The sequence below is a fragment of the Tamandua tetradactyla genome, chromosome 6 (genome assembly GCF_023851605.1).
Source record: "Tamandua tetradactyla isolate mTamTet1 chromosome 6, mTamTet1.pri, whole genome shotgun sequence".
Taxonomy (NCBI): Eukaryota; Metazoa; Chordata; class Mammalia; order Pilosa; family Myrmecophagidae; genus Tamandua; species Tamandua tetradactyla.
This window is the reverse complement of record NC_135332.1, coordinates 53,257,081-53,278,192: the sequence shown is the minus strand read 5'-3', so window position 1 is coordinate 53,278,192 and position 21,112 is coordinate 53,257,081. Positions and strand designations below refer to the sequence as shown.

At 36.9% G+C, this 21,112-nt stretch overlaps 2 protein-coding genes across 9 annotated transcripts in view; one reads left to right on the top strand and one right to left on the bottom strand.

Annotated features, from left to right (window-relative positions):
* SSH2 (slingshot protein phosphatase 2) overlaps window positions 1-21,112 on the top strand; it is a 412,119-nt gene that overhangs the window by 10,334 nt on the left and 380,673 nt on the right. For both annotated transcript variants that reach the window (XM_077165406.1, XM_077165407.1), the window contains exon 2: window positions 1,176-1,274. The gene's annotated coding sequence lies outside the window, so the exon portion shown is untranslated. The remainder of the gene's footprint in view (window positions 1-1,175; window positions 1,275-21,112) is intronic.
* Window positions 1-21,112, bottom strand: part of EFCAB5 (EF-hand calcium binding domain 5) — a 136,302-nt gene that overhangs the window by 75,266 nt on the left and 39,924 nt on the right. For all 7 annotated transcript variants that reach the window (XM_077165391.1, XM_077165390.1, XM_077165393.1 and 4 more), the window contains 2 exons: window positions 3,616-3,772; window positions 2,722-2,770 (listed from right to left, as the gene is read on the bottom strand). In XM_077165391.1, coding sequence (XP_077021506.1) covers window positions 2,722-2,770; window positions 3,616-3,772 — 206 coding nt within the window. The remainder of the gene's footprint in view (window positions 1-2,721; window positions 2,771-3,615; window positions 3,773-21,112) is intronic.

The following is a 21,112-nucleotide window of genomic DNA, read 5'->3' as shown; positions in this document are numbered from 1 at the left end:
TTTTCTGAATGAAGAGTTGAAATTAGACTGATTATGAACTCTAGTTTTTGGTTAGCTGAGAACAGGTAGAAGGATAAAATGTTGTCAGCAAGATCCAAATCAGGCTTGGGGACCAGGGATCAGGAAGATGAGAAGCGTATTTTATTTTAAAAAGTGAGAATGGACATCATTGTTAAAATGAATATTGTGAGCTGTTAAAATGATGGCACTTGGGCATGAGGCTAGTGTTGAGTTGAGGGATGTAGGTGTGGTGCCAATGAGAACAGGGGAAGTCCCCAGGGAAACTCAACATAATCTCCAAAATAAGCCCAAGCTTTCATGAGTGACAGAGGATAGAAACAGTAGTCAAGAAGCAGCTACTGATTTCTGCCAGAAAAACAGGAGACAGGAAAATTACAAAGGGCCTGGCTATCATCTTGGAATGGATAGAGGGAGAAACTACAAGGAGAACAAAAACTCAATATTTCAGTAAATTATCTATGTTAATTCCTGAGAACATCAAGATGGCAACATATATCCATGGTGTGCTGGTTTGAAAGGATATATATCCCCTAGAAAAGCCATGTTTTAATCAAAATCCCATTTCGTAAAGGCAGAATAATCCCTATTCAATACTGTGTGTTTGAAACTGTAATCAGATCATCTCCCTGGAGATGTGATTTAATCAAGAGTGGTTGGTAAGCTGGATTAGGTGGCATGCCCCACCCATTTGGGTGGGTCTTGATAAATTTCTGGAGTCCTAAAAAGGAGAAAACATTTTGGAGAATGAAAGAGATTTGGAGAGAGCAGAGAATGCTGCAGCACCACAAAGCAGAGAGTCCACAAGCTAGTGACCTTTGGAGATGAAGAAGGAAAACACCTCCCGGGGAGCTTCATGAAACCAGAAGCGAGGAGAGGAAGCTAGCAGATGACGCCATGTTTGCCTCGTGCCCTTCCAGCTGAGAGAGAAGCCCTAACTGTGTTTGCCATGTGCCTTTTCACTTGAGAGAGAAAACCTGAACTTTATCAGCTTTCTTGAACTAAGGTATCTTTCCCTGGATAGGTGCCTTTGATTGTACATTTCTATAGACTTATTTTAATTGGGCCATCTTCTCAGCCTTAGAACTGTAAACTAGCAACTTATTAAATTCCTCTTTTATTAAAAGTCAAGCCATCTCTGGTGTATTGCATTCCAGCAGCTAGCAAACTAGAACACATGGTCAGCCCAGTCCTTCTCTAGAAGATGTGAGACTCAGAAGAATTCTACCACCACTCCCATCCTGACAGACATACAAGTAAGTGAAAATTCCACTTATAATAATTTTGAGACTAGAACCTAACTTCATTTTACATATAAACACAGAGTATATTTTTGTTATTGAATTTTCCAAGAATGTAATTACTGTGAAAATTGAGGGAAGATTGTACTTTGTTTCATTCTGGAACCTTACCAAGAGTTGTTCACCATTTCAGAAAATGGTTTAAAAGAAGGTAACACCATAAATTGTGTCTGAATTCCCAATGCAACATGCTTATGCCAGTTTGCATTTTTAGCTCTCCAATTCATAGAGATTCTTTGTACATCTAAAAATCCATGTATTTTGCCCTTACTTCAAAATGTCAAATATAAAGAAAATTATCAATTGGATACATTTTTACTTTTCTTATATCTACACATTCTTTATAAGTAGGTAAAAATACCTAACTACTCCATTACATTTTCTAGTGAAGCTATAACTAAGCATTTATATATTGAAATATAGTACATATAATTTGCTTATAAATGTCTTTCCTTGAATTTCTCCTTTCTTATATCACAGTTATGGAATTATACCTTTCTTTTAAAATTCTAAAAGGATTGAGAATCAATGATCACTTCTCTGTTTTTCTACATTTTCTATGTAGAAACAGCAGAAAAGCCTAAAGTACTTTTACAAGGGCTTTAAATAACATCTATCTCAATATTAACTCTACATCTGAATTCAGTACCCACCCCCCTCCAAAAAAAAAAAAGAAAAGAAAAACTCTATAATAGGTAGGCTTACTGTGGTAGTTAAATTCAGGTGTCAACTTGGCTAAGTGAAGGTGCCTAGTTCTATTGCTGCGGACATGAGCCAATGGCATCTATTGCTGATTACATCTGCAGTTGGTTAGGAGGCGTGCCTGCTGCACTGAATGATGTTTCTTCAGAAGAAATTAGAATGTTCTCATATTGACTGTGATGGTGAATGCATAACTATGTGATTATACTAAGAGCCATTGATTGTACACTTAGGATGGATAATATGGTGTGGTAGTTAGATTCAGGTGTCAACGTGGCCAAGTGAAGGAGCCAATGGCATGTGAACCTCATCTTTTGCTGATTACATCTGCAGTCAGCTAGGAGGTGTGCCTGCTGCAATGAATGATGTTTGATTTAATTGGCTGGTGCTTAAATGAGAGAGCTCAAGGTAGCACAGCCAAGGCAGCTCAGCATACGTCATCTCAGCACTCACAGCTCAGCCCAGGCCTTTGGAGATGGAGAAAGAAATCACCCCAGGGAAAGTTGTCAGAACCCAGAGGCCTGGAGAGAAGGCCAGCAGAGATTTTTTTGTACCTTCCCATGTAAGAAAGAACCTCAGCTGAAAGTTAGCTGCCTTTCCTCTGAAGAACTATACATTAACTAAATAAATACCCTCTTATTGAAAGCCAATCCATCTCTGGTGTGTTGCATCCCCGCAGCTAGCAAACTAGAACACTTACCAAGCTGGAGATCTGAATTTTGAAAAAAATCACAAAGAACATTCTGAATCTGCAATTCAAAGAAAAGAGAGCATATACTAATTTTCAATTACCACATACTTAAGCCTTTTAGACTAAAAGTTATCTATGGTCTTTATATTTAAGTCCTGGATGATTCTTCTAAATTGGGGTCAGAAATAGTAATAATTCACAATTAATTTATAGAATACTTCATGTACATAAAGTACCTTCATATATAGGCCCTCATTTTATTCCTAACCTTTTTGTATGAAAAGGTCTAAGATGCTGAAAGTGAACCTGTTTCGTCCTCTTCAGGAAATATTTTTAGCAGTCCTCAGATACTGGGCATGATGGAGCTAAGGCACTTTTGACAACCAGCTTGGCAATCCAAAGAATCCTTTATACTTGTTCTCCAATCACTAAAAATGAAATTTTAGAGTTCTTCTTGCTCCATTTTTAATAATTCATTTGAACAGAAAATATGCTTGGCATTGTATCTAACAGCAAGCATTTTCAAATCTACACACATCTAAAAGAAAATATTTAACTCTGAGAGGTCTGTTGTTCTCTGGAGCTAAGACATAGTCTCTTAGCCCACAGATGTAGACAGACAGACACACACACATACACACAAAACAAACAAACAAAACTGATGTCTGTTTGTAACAGTAGCTTGGGAACCTTGTATAGAGTCAAGATTTTAGAAATCTAGGTAATTTTTTAAAAAATGCACAACAGAAAATGGAAGGAATCAGCTTTCACATGGGTCAGGAGTTTAATTTCCTCAGCAGCGCTAAAAATACAGAGGGAGGCTTCTAGCATTCCACTCAGGATTCTAGCAATTGCCTTCCTACCACCCACCCCATCTACCCTTCACACATGTCTCCTCCTTACCACTGCCAGGGGAATCATTCCTTTGGGGTCTAGAATCCATTCATTGAACTGCTCCTGCAGAGCATGTTTCCGTGTATTGGTCACCTTGATTTTGACTTTGCTTATGTATTCTCTTTGTTCTCGTTTATGTTTAACTTTCTCCTTCATCTTGGATATTCTGAAGGATGAAGAAATAGAAAATATGTTGAGTTGAGACCATTTGAATTTGGTATTTGGTTTGGATTGCTCAAATGGCAGATATAAATGTTCAGAGCCTCTTTCAAGCTTTTTACTGATCTTTTCTCTATGGAATCTTCCTTAATTCAAGCCTGTGTCATTCTTCCTTCCTCCAGCATTTATTGCATCTGGCATTAATCACAGGCTGCCTTCTACTATTATTTAACTTTTTATGGAAGTAGGCCTTATTTTTTCCAAAAAGTACTAAATTTAAGAAGTACTAAGAATAACCCTAGAAGCTGCCATACATACCCTAAAGACAAGGCTGGGGTAACCAAGGCCTTATAGAGGCCTCTATACTTCTGGGACATAGAAATCATCTGGGGGACTCTGGTGACAGGTCTGGTGTGGGAACATTTATAATAAAACACCCTGTAATTCCGATGCCTTAGACCAAATTTTTGTTTAGGGGTATATACTGGCCCTTTGCCTTTACCTGGCTAAAGTCAAATATTTTGATAGCCCCTGCTAAAATTCTGGGCATAAAAGTTACCTTATATTCATCCAGAGCTGCATTACTCAGATTGAGAATCAATTGAATTGTGATTTCAATTGTTACTATGTTAGTCTTTCTTATTAGGACTGCAAAACCCCAAACTGGTTTTGATTGAAAAACTAAAATGGTTTAGGATAATAAAAGAACTTCCTGTTATAAATACAATTCTCCAACATGTTTGAGACAGGTCTTCTTTCAAAAAAGAAAGATGAAGGTAATCTGACAGAGTTTTAAATGCGAAAGGATTTTCAGTCAGAACTAGTAAAGTGGTCTCTAAAAATGAAAAGGAAACTACTAAAATATGAATCATTATATTATGTCCATACTAGGCCTTTAAAATTCTATAGGAAAATAAGCCTTCAAAAATAAACTTTGAAAATAAAAGCAGGCAAGTGATTTAATAGTACAAAAGGGCCTATTTCTGAACTGCAGTAAGATTAATTAATATTTTAAAGGAAGTACTAAGTTCCTCTGATGCAACAACCAAACTGAAAAAAGCAGCTAAACCTCTGACAACCACTTATCTCAGAGATCTCAGCTCTTCCCGCTACTCTCTCTTCTACTCTTCCTGTGTCCCCTTCTTCCTCTCTACCTTTCTGCTTCTCTTCCTCTCTGTAACCATCATTCTCCCCAATCTCTGTCTTGATTACTGCCTGGTTTTCCATTCTGTGACTGTGTCTTTCTAATAGCTTTTTCTTCTGAGTCATTCATTCGCTCACTAAATCATTGACTCACTCATTGCACACATATTTATTGCATGCCTACTATAGATCTAGCCATTAAAAAGCTAAGGGTCCAATGGCAGAATTGACAAGTAAACAATAATTGAATGATAAGTATTGAGTGTCTCCAGAGTCTCACCTGGAATGATCACCAAAACACAAAAATAGATTTTATTTCTAAGTTTAGGCATCACAAAATTGGTTTTCTTTCATATTTCCATCTGCTGGGAATACTTTTCTCCCTCTCTTTGCCTGCCTAGATCCTCTACATCTTTTAGGTCTCAGTTCAGATATCACTTCCTCCCACTTATTGATGCTCAAATTTAGAAACAAAATTTAGTTTTGTGCTTCAGGGCCACTGTACGTGAGATTCTAAATATAATCCAAATGAATTTAAAATTGATTATGGAGCTCATTCAGGAATGAATAAAATTTCTCTTCTGTGACCTGCATTATCTCATTATTATCTGAAAGCTATAGCATCCAAAACTCTTACCTTTGGACAGTAAAGCTTAGAAATAACCTGTAAGCAGATTCTTGACATTTAAGGGGACTAATAGGAAGGAAAAACTATAGTGTGGTGAATTTCAGAAATGGTCATAAATTCTTCCCATTCAGTATGCATGAATGTATGTAGAAATTTTTTCCACTTAAAGCAGCATTTGCCTAAATTATATCAAAACTGAATGCTGTATTCCATCAAAACTCATCATTGATAACCAATCACAACCTTCAATTGACCTCAGTACATCAGACCATTATTGGGCTGAACTCAAGACTTTCTTGACAATTGAACAAGGGGACTTGTTTTAATCAACCATGTACAGACCTATGGACTCATTCTGAACTATACAATGTTTTGGTCTTCAATTCTTATAAGCCTAGCCATCATAAAGCTCCCTTCTTAGCACTTTAAAACCCCTGAATTTCCTCCCTTAGCAAACTATTCAGTGAATTCTTAACTGATGTATATCCCCTTGCCTGGCAAGTTAAATTCAGTTTTTGTTTGTTTGCTTGTTTATTTGTTAAGCTCTGTTAGTCTTAGTTTCACAAAGCTAAACTGACCTTCCAAACATACCTCAATTGCCACTTTCTCATATCCAATAAGAAACCCAATTCTTTCTTTCACATAACTCCAATCCTTGAAACATGTCCATATTCCTGTGATGAGTATTGTTATAAAAATCCATATGGGGGTGTTCTAGTTTGCTAGCTGCCAGAATGCAATATATCAGAAATGGAATGGCCTTTAAAAGGGGGGAATTTAATGAGTTGCTAGTTTACAGTTCTAAGGCCGAGAAAATGTCCCAATTAAAACAAGTCTATAGAAATGTCCAATCAAAGGCATCCATCCGGGGAAAGATACCTCGGTTCTAGAAGGCTGTGCTGGTTTGAAAGGATATATGCCCCCTAAGAAAAGCCATGTTTTAATATAAATCCCATTTCATAAAGGTAGAATAACCTCTATTCAGTACTGTATGTTTGAAACTGTAATGAGATCATCTCCCTGGATGATGTGATTTAGTTAAGAATGGTTGTTAAACTGGATTAGGGATGACATGTCTCCACCCATTTGAGTGGGTCTTGATTGGTTTATTGGAGTCCTATAAAAGAGGAAATATTTTGGAGAATGAGAGATTCAGAGAGAGTGGCACTACGAAGCAGAGAGTCCACCAGCCAGCAACCTTTGGAGATGAAGAAAGGAAGACGCCTCCCGGGGAGTTTCATGAAACCAGAAGCCAGGAGAGAAAGCTAGCAGATGACGCCATATTCGCCATGTGCCCTTCCAGCCAAGACAGAAGCCCTGACTATGTTCGCCATGTGTCTTCTCACTTGAGAGAGAAACCCTGAACTTCATTGGCCTTCTTGAACCAAGGTATCTTTCCCTGGATGCCTTAGAGTGGACATTTCCATAGACTTGTTTTAATTGGGACATTTTCTCGGCCTTAGAACTGTAAACTAGCAACTCATTAAATTCCCCTTGTTAAAAGCCGTTCTGTTTCTGGTATATTGCATTCCAGCAGGTAGCAAACTAGAACAAAGGCCAATGAAGTTCAGGGTTTCTCTCGCAAGTGGAAGGGCACATGGTGAACACAGTCAGGGCTTCTGGAAGGGCACGTGGCAAACACGGCATCATCTGCTAGCTTTCTCTCCTGGCTTCCGGTTTCATGAAGTTCCCCGGGAGGCGTTTTCTTTCTTCATCTCCAAAGGTTGCTGGCTGGTGGACTCTCTGCTTTATAGTGTTGCTCTCTCTGAATCTCTCATTCTCCAAAATATTTCCTCTTTTATAGGACTCCAATAAATCAATCAAGACCCACCCAATGGGTGGAGACATGTCATCACCTAATCCAGTTTAATATCCACTCTTGATTAAATCACATCATCCAGGGAGATAATCTCATTACAGTTTCAAACATACAGTATTGAATAGAGATTACTCTACCTTTATGAAATGGGATTTATATTAAAACATGGCTGGGCGGGCCACAGTGCCTCAGCAGGCAGGAATGCTTGCCTGCGATGCCAGAGGACCCGGGTTTGATTCCCAGTGCCTGCCCATGTTAAAAAAAAAAAAAAAAAGGCTTTTCTTAGGGGGCATGCTTCCTTTCAAACAAGCACAGGGGGCTTCTGACAAAAGAAGCAATAACTTAAGAAAAATCTAAATCACTGTTAATCAAGATATGTGGACAGACAAATTATTAGCCCCCTTTGGAATTTTATAAAATTGTGATCATTCCCATTAAGTAATGATTAATTCCAGAGATTTCAAAATTAAATACTCAATTACTCTAAACTAGAGGAAGTGTGAAAATGAGGTGACTGTCTACAGTCATCAGGTAGTAAGACATATCTCATAATTTCATGTATCTAAAAACAAAACCAAAAAAGCAAAAATTAAAATAAAAGACAAAACTTTCATCATGAGGGCAGAAGTCAGATTGGAATAAGTAAATTCATTAACTTAACAACTATTTATTTAGCATTACTCACAAGACAGTTAGACACTGGGCATTCAATGGTGAATGTGACAGACATTGTTCCTGCTTACAGTATAGCAGGGGAAACAACAATTACAACTGTGATAAGTGTAATGAAGAAGAGACAAGTATACTATGAGAGCATATGAGGTAAGCTCCTACCCCAATTTCACGATGAAGTGTTATTTGAACCGAACTGTGAAAGGTTAATAGGATATGGTAAAGAAGAAGGAAAAGAGTGATACCTGCAGAGGGAAAAGCCTATGTAAAGGAAAAAACATAGTATTTGGGGAACTGAAAGAAACCCAGCATTCCTGAAGTATAAGATGTAAGAAGGAGAAAGGCAAGAGCCAGGGATAGGAGAAAAGTAAGGTCCAGGTCACACAAGGGAAGTTTTTTAGGCCTGGTTAAGGATTTTGGTCTTTATCCTAAAAGTTGCAGGGAACCATTAAAAGGTTTCACATTGAAGAACAATCTAGGTTATCCTTTAAAGATAATCTAAGGTAAAGATAAAGAACAAATTGAAAGTGGATGGGAATGGATCTAAATATACCAATAAGAAGATTAATGCAGTCATGCAGGTGAGAGACAATGGTTACTTATACTAGGGTGGCAACAATGAGGAAGGGCAGAAATGAACAGATTTGAGAGAAGAAAGTAAGATCAACAGAAATTAATGATTGGAAATGAGCAGTGAAGAAACAGCAGATGCCAACATTGACCCTTGGTTTCTGACTGAGCACTTTTTTGGATGATGGTGCCATTCACTGAACTAGATAACACTGGAGGAGCTCTAAGGAAAGACAAAAACTAGTTAAAACTGAGGTGCTTCTGAAACATCCAAGAGCAGATATTGAATAGGTAGTTGGATATACTGGCCTGGAGCTCAAAGGATGTTTGGGCTAGAGTAATAAATCGAGAGTCATGAATTATAGATGGTAAATGAAGTCATATATTGGAATGAGATCACTCAGGTGTGGATTATGGAACAATAGTACAATAGGGCCTAGCACTATGCCTTAAGGAACCTTAATATTTGAAGGTTTGGTAGCAGAGACTGAGCCAGTAAAGAACACTAAGAAGGAAGTAAAGAAAATGGAAAGGTAGAAAGAAAACAAAATATGGTATCATGGAAGTGAAAGAAAAGAGTATTTCAAGGAAGAAATGGTCAGCATCAGTGAATACTGCTAAGAGGTAAGTAAGATAAGGACTGCTAAGGGGTAAGTAAGATAAGGACTACAGACTTTCCACTGTACCTAGTCATCAAAAGAACATCATGATCTTGGTAAGTGTCATTTATTGGAGAAGACCTGGCATAAAGGCTAGATTAGAACAGGTAATGTGTGGAAATGGAAAGAGTGTATATGGACAATTGTTTTGACAAATTTGGCTGGTTTTAGTTATATTTTCTCAATTAGACTGTTATTGCTCAAAAAATAAGTTTCATGTTTTTTTCAATGTAAGGTATAACCCAACATTAAGTACTCATTTGTTAAGCAATCAACACCAATTGACTGAGTGAAGACTTTTCAACAATTTCAAGTTATTCATTCATTCATCTGACAAACATTTATTGAGTTCTAACTCATTTCTAACACTGTGCTCAGTGTTAGATATATAGGCATGACACAAAATTGTGCCAGTCTTCTAAAATATCATGGGGAAGCAAATCAATAATTATAGTACAATGTGCTAAAGGCTGACATGCGCCAGGAATATAGAGAAAGAGTACCTAATCCAGACGAGATGTGACAGAAGGTATCCCAGAGTGAGTGATACTTGAGGTGATTCTTGAAAGAGAAAGAAGAATTAGATGATTGGAGAAGGGAGGGGAAGGATTTTCTAGACAGAGTAAGCTGGAACTCTGTATTCCAGGAGGGGACATCTTACTTGTGGCTTTGACTAGTTCATATGTAGGCTATAGTAAAATTGTTGTGCATAAGGATTACATCCTATCTGGCCTGGATGGACTAAATCAGAGCTTGGTAGCATGAGTTCCTTGTCACTGCATGTTAGGTACCTCTAATAATAGTGTCTCCAGGCTTTGAACCTGACCTTGATGGTGAGAATTTCCTATTTCTAAATGAGGTGGTTGATTTTAATTGACTCACTTTCCTGGAGAAGTAAGAGAAGATCAGAGAGGCCACCCAAGTATCCCCATTGGAGGGCTGGGAAACATCTTTTTTCCTTTAAATTTTATTTATACAATAACGTACAAGCACATACATTCTTTTTTGTTTGTTTGTTTGTTTGTTTGTTTTACATGGGCAGGCACTGGGAATCGAACCCGGGTCCTCTGGCATTGCAGACAAGCATTCCTGCCTGCTGAGCCACCGTGGCCCACCCGCACACATACATTCTTAATATACAAACATTCCATACATGGTGAGCAATCAATGGCTCACAATATCGTCACATAGTTGTATATTCATCACCATGATCATTTGCATCACTCCAGAAAAAAAAACCTCACACATAACATACCCCTTACCCTTCCCTCTCATTGACTACTAGTATTTCCATCCATCCAATGTGTATATATATATTTTTTGAATTTTTAAATTTTCTTTTAAACATAACAACATACAAACATGAACATTCTTACCATATGATCATTCCATTCTTGGTATATAAACAATAACCCATATTATCATCACATAATTGTATATTCATCACCATGATCACCTCTCAGAACATTTGCCACAATCCAGAAAAAGAAAGAAAAAGTAAAAAGAAAAAATTCGTACATAACATACCCCCTACTCCTCCCCCTCACCAATCACAAGCATTTCAAGCTACTAAATATATTTTAACATTTGTTCCTCCTATTATTTATTTATTTCTAATCCATATGCTTTACTTGTCTGTCGATAAGGTAGATAAAATGATCATCAGACACAAGGTTTTCACAATCACAGTTACTTTGTGAAAGCTATATCATTATACAATCATCTTTAAGAAACATGGCTACAATGTTTCTTGATGATGACTGAACAATGATATAGCTTTCACAATGAGACTCTGTGAATGTTAAAACCTTATGTCTGATGCTTCGTTTAGCTACTATATCAACAGAAGAGTAGAACATATGGAATAAAAATAAATAATAGGGGGAACAAATGTTAAAATAAATTCAGTTTGAAATGCTAGTGGTAAATGAAGGCGAGGGGTAAAGGGTATGGTATGTACAGTCTTTTTTTCTCTATTATCATTGTATTTCTTTTTCTGTTGTCCTTTTATTTCTTTTTCTAAATCGATGCAAATGTACTAAGAAATGAGGAATATGCAACTATGTGATGATATTAAGAATTACTGATTGTATATGTAGAATGGAATGATATCTAAATGTTTTGTTTGTTAATTTTTTTAATTAATAAAAAAAGTTAAAAAAAAAAAAAAAAAAGAAACATGGCTACAGGAACACAGCTCTACATTTTCAGGCAGGTTCCTCCAGCCTCTCCATTATACTTTAACTAAAAAGGTGATATCTGTATGATGCGTAAGAATAAACTCCAGGATAACCTCTCGACTCTGTTTGGAATCTCTCAGTCATTGACATTTTTTTGGTCTCATTTTGCTCTTCCTCCTTTTGGTCAAGAAGGTTTTCTCAATCCCGTGATACTGAGTTCTAGCTCATTCTAGGATTTCTGTCCCACGTTGCCAGGAAGGTCCACACCCTTGGGAGTCATGTCTTGCATAGAGAGGGTGAGGGCTGTGAGTTTACTTTTCATATTGGCTGAGAGAGAGAGGCCACATCTGAGCAACAAAAGAGGTTCTCTTGGGGGTGACTCTTGGGCCTAATTTTAAGTAAGCTTAGTCTATCCTTTGCAGGGTTAAGGGAAACATCTTTTTTGATGGTGTTAGGACTGAGCTAGGATACAAGAGGTTAAAAATCAAGGCAGTTATATATATAAGATTTTCAGCCACTGGAAGGCTGGAGTCTCTTCTGTGAACAAACAAATCCTATCTTCTTCTGAGATGTCAGTTACTGGATATTTTTAAATTTATCAATAGAGTTATCTGGAAAATAGGAATTTCTGAGCATCTTTGATAGTCTTGTTTTTATTCCAGGATCACCATATCTTGTCAGGCATTATGTCAGATATCCATCCCCACCTGGAGAGAACTAGACTAACGAGCTCTACCTCAGTCTTCTTAACATTAGGAATGTACCGTGTATTGAAGCAGGACAAGAGACTCATTCAAAGTGGGGATAGAATAATTAGGATATTATCCAGGGAATCCATGGTTCTTCAGTACACAAGTACTTGCTTGAATATCCAAGTATTTAAACAATGGGATATATATATATATACACAATAGAGAGTGTCTAGAGATGGATATGAAACCAGTGAGTGTACTTAAATTATTATTATGCTTTAAGATGAACAAAAGCAGGACCTGTTTGGATAAATTCCCACCATATATCATTGGGTATAATAGTTAATCAAATGCGATTAAAAAAGCACTTCCCTTATCTTTCATGGTGGTTTGGAGCATAGGTACTCCAGAAAAATTCATTTCTGTACATGTGAACTCATGGTAAGTAGAACTTATTTTTTTAATATGAAAAAACAAATCCTTCACGTTTATATTCATTTTAATGTTGTCCTACACAGGTCATTTCTTTGTGTAGATCCAAATCCCAATCTGGTATCAAACTCATTCCCCTTGAGGTACTTCCTGTAATGTTTCTTTTAATGAAAGTCTACTGGGAAAAGATTCTCTCAGCTTTTTATTTTCATTTTGTCTGAAAAAGTCTTTATTTTGCCTTTATTTTTGGAAAAGTTTTTTGGGTAAAGAATTCTGTGTTGACAGTTTTCCCCATAGTCTTTTCTTTTTTATTTATTTTTCCTTTCTATAAACAGGAATTACATTGTACCTTGGCAAATGGTTTATAAGGTTTCACAGTTTCTGCAATGAAAAAATTTAAATGTTATTTTTCTGTTAACATCTTTGTGAAAAGACTTTTAGCTGATAGTCACATAAATCTTCTTTTTAAATTATGTCTGTATTTTATTACTCATCTACCCATCCACTGGATAAAGGTAGTGTCAGTCACAAGGTTTTTACAATCATATGGTCATATAATAAAGCTATAAAATTATACCATCGTTATCAAAGATCAAGTCTACTGGATTTCAGTTCAACAATTGCAGGTATTTCCTTCAGGCTATTCCAATACATTAGAAACTAAAAAGAAATATCTATACAATGAGTCACTACTCATAATCATTTGTTAAATCCTAATTTTTTCATTAGACCTCTCCCTCTCATTTGATCATTCTCTCAATCTTCAGGGATATCTGGGTAATGACCATTTTAACTTCTTTATGCTGTAAAGGGGTGTTGACATTATGGAGTGGAGGAATGCAACTGGATGATGTTCTTGGAGAGACTGGTACTTCTGGATTTCAGGGCTTATCTGGCATAGAAACCATCTGTAGGTCTTAAGCTTCTGAAAAAATAAACTTACTAAGAAAAATTTGTATGGTGTCTTAGATAGAGCCCAGGCTATATTTTAGGGTTTTCAGGAATACTGTTGGTTGAGGCGTGGCACGCAAGTAGGACTTTTTGATGAGGTTACTTCAGTTAAGATGTGGCCCACCTCGAACAGGAGTACTTTATAAGTGGAATGAAATTCAGAGAGGAGGAAAAGCTATGAGAAGCAAGATCTGAAGGTCAACAGAACCCAGAAGAGAAGGGATAAGCTGGAAGAGACTGCCATTTGCATTGTCAAGTGAAAGAGAATCCCTGGACCAAGGATCACTGGAAATGAGCCCCAGAATGCCAGTCTTTGGGAAGAAAGCATCGCCTTGCTGACACCTTGATTTGGACTTTTTGCTGTTCTCAAAAACATGAGCTAATAAGCTCTCATTTAAGCTAACTCATTGCATGGCATTTGATTGAACAGCCAAGAAAACTAAAATATCTGTCCTCCCACTTTTGGCATAATCTTTTTTACTGAATTGGTCAAGGATGATAATCAATACAGATTGACAAGATGATTAATATTAATAATATCAACAGGAGAAGCCCAGGTGGGATTTCCTAGCATAACGTAAGCACAGGAGTTTGGCTCAGTAAAGAGGTGGCAGCTGGCGTGAAGTATAAGCAAACAGGCATCTGTCTAGGAAGTCACTGTCTCCTGGCAAATTAAGAAAATTCATATCAAAGACAAAACATTTCCTCAGTCTTGCCAATTCCTAGTGCTGGCATCTTGTGAGGATGACTTAGACACTGTGAGGTTTTTGAAATACAGAAAGTACTTTTGAAGTAAATCTAGAACCCTTTAACAGATATTTCATTCCAACAAAACATACACAATGGATTTTACCACACAGTCTGCAAAATTCCTTGAACACTGTACATGAGTTGATCTGCAGGGAATTATAAGTAAAATAAAGGCATGCATCTTTCTTCCTTTTAAATTTTACTTGGTTTGTATATCCTTAATGCTTGGTCATTTACACTGACTTATTTATCTCCCTCATGTAACTATAGTACAGAAAGCAATTCTTTGGAATATCATATCTTTGTGATTCTTTCTCTTCATAGACTAAATATTCCATTTTAAGTTCAAAAGGCTAATAAAGAGGCATCACAAGGGAAACTGCCCAAAAGATACTGGAAAGTATAGCACAGACCCTTGAAGCACTGTGACATAAGCAACAGACATAAGGATCAGGGATCATTACCAAGCTTAGAGCTGTATATGCACCACCATTACTGCCAAATTTTTACCAAGGTTCTTTTATCTACTTCCTGGTTATTCTGAACTCTCATTCAAGGATCTTGTCTGTCAGGCCCTGCTTCTCTCAAATAGTCTGAAATTCTAATGGTAGTAAACTTTCTCTGTAATCCTATTTTAAAACAAAATATTTTTCATCAAATCAATTCCCAGTAAGGTAATAATGACATCAAATATGCATTCATGAACACTGGAAGAATCAGAGTCAGAGAGAAAAGATGCTAAATGACAAGAAATTATGAAGAAAAGCAAAATGACAACCTAACCTACTTCACAGTTTTGTAAAATCACAAGTCTACTTTCATTCTATACCTGTCTGTCAGCAACCCTGATGAAAAGCAGTATATTTTTTAAAATGTAAAACCTACAAACAGTAGTGATATTTTGTTTTTTGAATAAGTGGCTATCACTAAAAAAAATTGCTCCAAATAAGCGAGGAATATATTTTTCTATCTATTGATCTTAGATACCAAAGTAAGAAGTAGGCAGCTGAAAATATTTTGGATTAGTTTAAGGCAAACTAACACTTTGACACAATTACTAGAAGATAAAGTCTTGACAAACCAAAGGAAAATTTTATTTGCCTTTCTCTTGGATACAGATAAGGAAAACTCTCATTACAAAAATGAATGGACATCTCCAAGTATCTCTAATAGATTGAGGACAATACAATGATATAGTTCAGAGAATTTAAATGTGGAACTTTTTTGGCTAAGATGGCTGGTTATCCAAAGCTTTAATTCAAAAAACACTGGGAGCAGAACAAGCTGTTACAAAGCATCCCTAAGTTTTTAAAATATTCTACAAATTGCCTGACATGGTCATCTATTGACATATAGATCTTGGATTTTTACTAGAGAGAGATGAAACTCAATCCTATCAATCCGGGGTGGGGGTGGGGGTGGGGGGAGGGTCGGAAATTAGCTTTGATTATTTTAACTCTTTCATGAAATTCCTAAAATAGCATAGCTCCAGTAGAAACTAGACTCATATCAAACCTCAATGACCCTAAGTATTCAAACTTCCAATTTAAGAAATGTGAGTGATACAACCTAATCTTCTTGTGTCATGCCATTGGTTGACGACGGAATCTAGACTAGAGCCCATTACTATTTTTATTGTTCATGCTGAGAAATGCCTAGAGTTTAATGCACAGTTTGAGATATACATATTCCTAACAGAAGAAAGAGTTTGTCAATATATCAATTTACAGCATTGAAACCAGTTCCAAAATTGTAAGTATTATTTATGGAAATAAATCTAAATACAAACTTAATTTATTGTTCTGTAAGAACAGATGGTGAGATGAAATGTTCTTGGAGCTACTGTATGCTGTTGGCACTTTTTACTAGTACTAAAACTTCCTTAGATTTCTTTTTTTTATTATTAATTAAAGAAAAAAAAATTAAAACAACATTTAGAAATCATTCCATTCTACATATGCAATCAGCAATTCTTAACATCATCACATAGATGCATGATCATCATTTCTTAGTACATTTGCATCGATTTAGGAAAAGAACTAGCAAAACAACAGAAAAAGATATAGAATGTTAATATAGAGAAAAAAATAAAAATAATAATAATAATAATAATAAAGAAAAGGAAAAAGAAAGAAAAAAAGACACAAACAAACAAACAGACAAAAAAAAACTATTGCTCAGATGCAGCTTCATTCAATGTTTTAACATAATTATATTACAATTAGGTATTATTGTGCTGTCCATTTTTGAGTTTTTGTATCTAGTCCTGTTGCACAGTCAGTATCCCTTCAGCTCCAATTACCCATTATCTTACCCTGTTTCTAACTCCTGATGGTCTCTGTTACCAATGACATATTCCAAGTTTATTCTCGAACGTCGGTTCACATCAGTAGGACCACACAGTATTTGTCCTTTAGTTTTTGGCTGGACTCACTCAGCATAATGTTCTCTAGGTCCATCCATGTTATTACATGCTTCATAAGTTTATCCTGTCTTAAAGCTGCATAATATTCCATCGTATGTATATACCACAGTTTGTTTAGCCACTCATCTGTTGATGGACATTTTGGCTGTTTCCATCTCTTTGCAATTGTAAATAATGCTGCTATAAACATTGGTGTGCAAATGTCTGTTTGTGTCTTTGCCCTTAAGTCCTTTGAGTAGATACCTAGCAATGGTATTGCTGGGTCGTATGGCAATTCTATATTCAGTTTTTTGAGGAACCGCCAAACTGCCTTCCACAGTGGTTGCACCATTTGACATTCCCATCAACAGTGGATAAGTGTGCCTCTTTCTCCGCATCCTCTCCAGCACTTGTCATTTTCTGTTTTGTTGATAATGGCCATTCTGGTGGGTGTGAGATGATATCTCATTGTGGTTTTGATTTGCATTTCTCTAATGGCCAGGGACATTGAGCATCTCTTCATGTGCCTTTTGGCCATTTGTATTTCCTCTTCTGAGAGGTGTCTGTTCAAGTCTTTTTCCCATTTTGTAATTGGGTTGGCTGTCTTTTTGTTGTTGAGTTGAACAATCTCTTTATAAATTCTGGATACTAGACCTTTATCTGATATGTCGTTTCCAAATATTGTCTCCCATTGTGTAGGCTGTCTTTCTACTTTCTTGATGAAGTTCTTTGATATACAAAAGTGTTTAATTCTGAGGAGCTCCCATTTATTTATTTCTTTCTTTAGTGCTCTTGCTTTAGGTTTAAGGTCCATAAAACCGCCTCCAATTGTAAGTTTCATAAGATATCTCCCTACATTTTCCTCTAACTGTTTTATGGTCTTAGACCTAACGTTTAGATCTTTCATCCATTTTGAGTTAACTTTTGTATAGGGTGTGAGATACGGGTCCTCTTTCATTCTTTTGCATATGGATATCCACTTCTCTAGGCACCATTTATTGAAGAGACTGTTCTATCCCAGGTGAGTTGGCTTGACTGCCTTATCAAAGATCAAATGTCCATAGATGAGAGGGTCTATATCTGAGCTCTCTATTCGATTCCATTGGTCAATATATTTATCTTTATGCCAATACCATGCTGTTTTGACCACTGTGGCTTCATAATATGCCTTAAAGTCTGGCAGCGTGAGACCTCCAGCTTCGTTTTTTTTCCTCAAGATGTATTTAGCAATTCGGGGCATCCTGCCCTTCCAGATAAATTTGCTTATTGGTTTTTCTATTTCTGAAAAATAAGTTGGGATTTTGATTGGCATTGCATTGAATCTGTAAATCAATTTAGGTAGGATTGACATCTTAACTATATTTAGTCTTCCAATCCATGAACACGGTATGCCCTTCCATCTATTTAGGTCTTCTGTGATTTCTTTTAACAGTTATTCATAGGAGATTGGTCTGTAGTTTTCTTTTTTTGTAACATCTTTGCCTGGTTTTGGTATGAGGGTGATGTTGGCTTCGTAGAATGAATTAGGTAGCTTTCCCTCCACTTCAATTTTTTTGAAGAGTTTGAGCAGAGTTGGTACTAATTCTTTCTGGAATGTTTGGTAGAATTCACATGTGAAGCCGTCTGGTCCTGGACTTTTCTTTTTAGGAAGCTTTTGAATGATTGATTCAATTTCTTTACTTGTGATTGGTTTGTTGAGGTCATGTATTTCTTCTTGAGTCAAAGTTGGTTGTTCATGTCTTTCCAGGAACCTGTCCATTTCATCTAAATTGTTGTATTTATTAGTGTAAAGTTGTTCATAGTATCCTGTTATTACCTCCTTTATTTCTGTGAGGTCAGTGGTTATGTCTCCTCTTCCATTTCTGATCTTATTTATTTGCATCCTCTCTCTTCTTTTTTTTGTCAATCTTGCTAAGGGCCCATCAGTCTTATTGATTTTCTCATAGAACCAACTTCTGGTCTTATTGATTTTCTCTATTGTTTTCATGTTTTCAATTTCATTTATTTCTGCTCTAATCTTTGTTATTTCTTTCCTTTTGCTTGCTTTGGGGTTAGTTTGCTGTTCTTTCTCCAGTTCTTCCAAGTGGACAGTTAATTCCTGAATTTTTGCCTTTTCTTCTTTTCTGATATATGCATTTAGGGCAATAAATTTCCCTCTTAACACTGCCTTTGCTGCATCCCATAGGTTTTGATATGTTGTGTTTTCGTTTTCATTCGCCTCAAGATATTTACTAATTTCTCTTGCAATTTCTTCCTTGACCCACTCGTTGTTTAAGAGTGTGTTGTTGAGCCTCCACATATTTGTGAATTTTCTGGCACTCCGCCTATTATTGATTTCCAACTTCATTCCTTTATGATCCGAGAAAGTGTTGTGTATGATTTCAATCTTTTTCAATTTGTTGAGACTTGCTTTGTGACCCAGCATATGGTCTATCTTTGAGAATGGTCCATGAGCACTTGAGAAAAAGGTGTATCCTGCTGTTGTGGGATGTAATGTCCTATAAATGTCTGTTAAGTCTAGCACCTTTATAGTAATATTCAGATTCTCTATTTCTTTATTGATCCTCTGTCCAGATGTTCTGTCCATTGATGAGAGTGGTGAATTGAAGTCTCCAACTATTATGGTAGATGTGTCTATTTCCCTTTTCAGTGTTTGCAGTGTATTCCTCATGTATTTTGGGGCATTCTGGTTCAGTGCGTAAATATTTATGATTGTTATGTCTTCTTGTTTAATTGTTCCTTTTATTAGTATACAGTGTCCTTCTTTGTCTCTTTTAACTGTTTTACATTTGAAGTCTAATTTGTTGGATATTAGTATAGCCACTCCTGCTCTTTTCTGGTTGTTATTTGCATGAAATATATTTTCCCAACCTTTTACTTTCAACCTATGTTTATCTTTGGGTCTAAGATGTGTTTCCTGTAGACAGTATATAGAAGGATCCTGTTTTTTAATCCATTCTGCCACTCTATGTCTTTTGATTGGGGAATTCAGTCCATTAACTTTTAGTGTTATTACTGTTTGGATAATATTTTCCTCTACCATTTTGGCTTTTGTATTATATATATCATATCTGATTTTCCTTCTTTCTACACTTTACTCCATACCTCTCTCTTCTGTCTTTTCGTATCTGACTCTAGTGCTCCCTTTAGTATTTCTTGCAGAGCTGGTCTCTTGGTCACAAATTCTCTCAGTGACTTTTTGTCTGAAAATGTTTTAATTTCTCCCTCATTTCTGAAGGACAATTTTGCTGGATATAGAAGTCTTGGTTGGCAGTTTTTCTCTTTTAGTAATTTAAATATATCATCCCACTGTCTTCTAGCTTCCATGGTTTCTGCTGAGAAATCTACATATAGTCTTATTGGGTTTCCCTTGTATGTGACAGATTGTTTTTCTCTTGCTGCTTTCAAGATCCTCTCTTTCTCTTTGACCTCTGACATTCTAACTAGTAAGTGTTTTGGAGAACGCCTATTTGGGTCTATTCTCTTTGGGGTGCGCTGCACTTCTTGGATCTGTAATTTTAGGTCTTTCATAAGAGTTGGGAAATTTTCAGTGATAATTTCTTCCATTAGTTTTTCTCCTCCTTTTCCCTTTTCTTCTCCTTCTGGGACACCCACAACACGTATATTTGTGCACTTCATATTGTCCTTCAGTTCCCTGATCCCCTGTTCAAATTTTTCCATTCTTTTCCCTATAGTTTCTGTTTCTTTTTGGACTTCAGATGTTCCATCCTCCAATTCACTAATTCTAGCTTCTGTCTCTTTAAATCTACCATTGTAGGTATCCATTGCTTTTTCCATCTTTTCTACTTTGTCCTTCACTCCCATAAGTTCTGTGATTTGTTTTTTCAGTTTTTCTATTTCTTCTTTTTGTTCAGCCCATGTCTTCTTCAGTCCTCCCTCAATTTATTGATTTGGTTTTTGAAGAGGTTTTCCATTTCTGTTCGTATATTCAGCATTAGTTGTCTCAGCTCCTGTATCTCATTTGAACTATTTTTTTGTTCCTTTGACTGGGCCATATCTTCAATTTTCTGAGCATGATCCGTTATCTTCTGCTGGCATCTGGGCATTTAATCAGATTTCCCTGGGTGTGGGACCCAGCAGGTTGAAAGATTTTTCTGTGAAATCTCTGGGCTCTGTTTTTCTTATCCTGCCCAGTAGGTGGCGCTCATGGCGCTCGTCTGTTTGCGGGTCCCACCAGTAAAAGATGCTGTGGCTCCTTTAACTTTGGAAAACTCTCGCTGTAGGGGAGGGTCGCCGGCCGAAGCGGCTTGGGGGAGTGCCAATTCGAATCTCCCAGCCGACCCGGGAATCCGTGCGTGGGGAGGGTCGCTGGCCTCCGTGGCTTGGGGGAGCGCCTGTCCAAATTTCCCAGTGGCCCGGGGCGCCAGGCGTGGCAGGGGGTGCAGGCCGCCGCGGCTTGGGGGAGTGCCTATCCACCGTTCCCAGC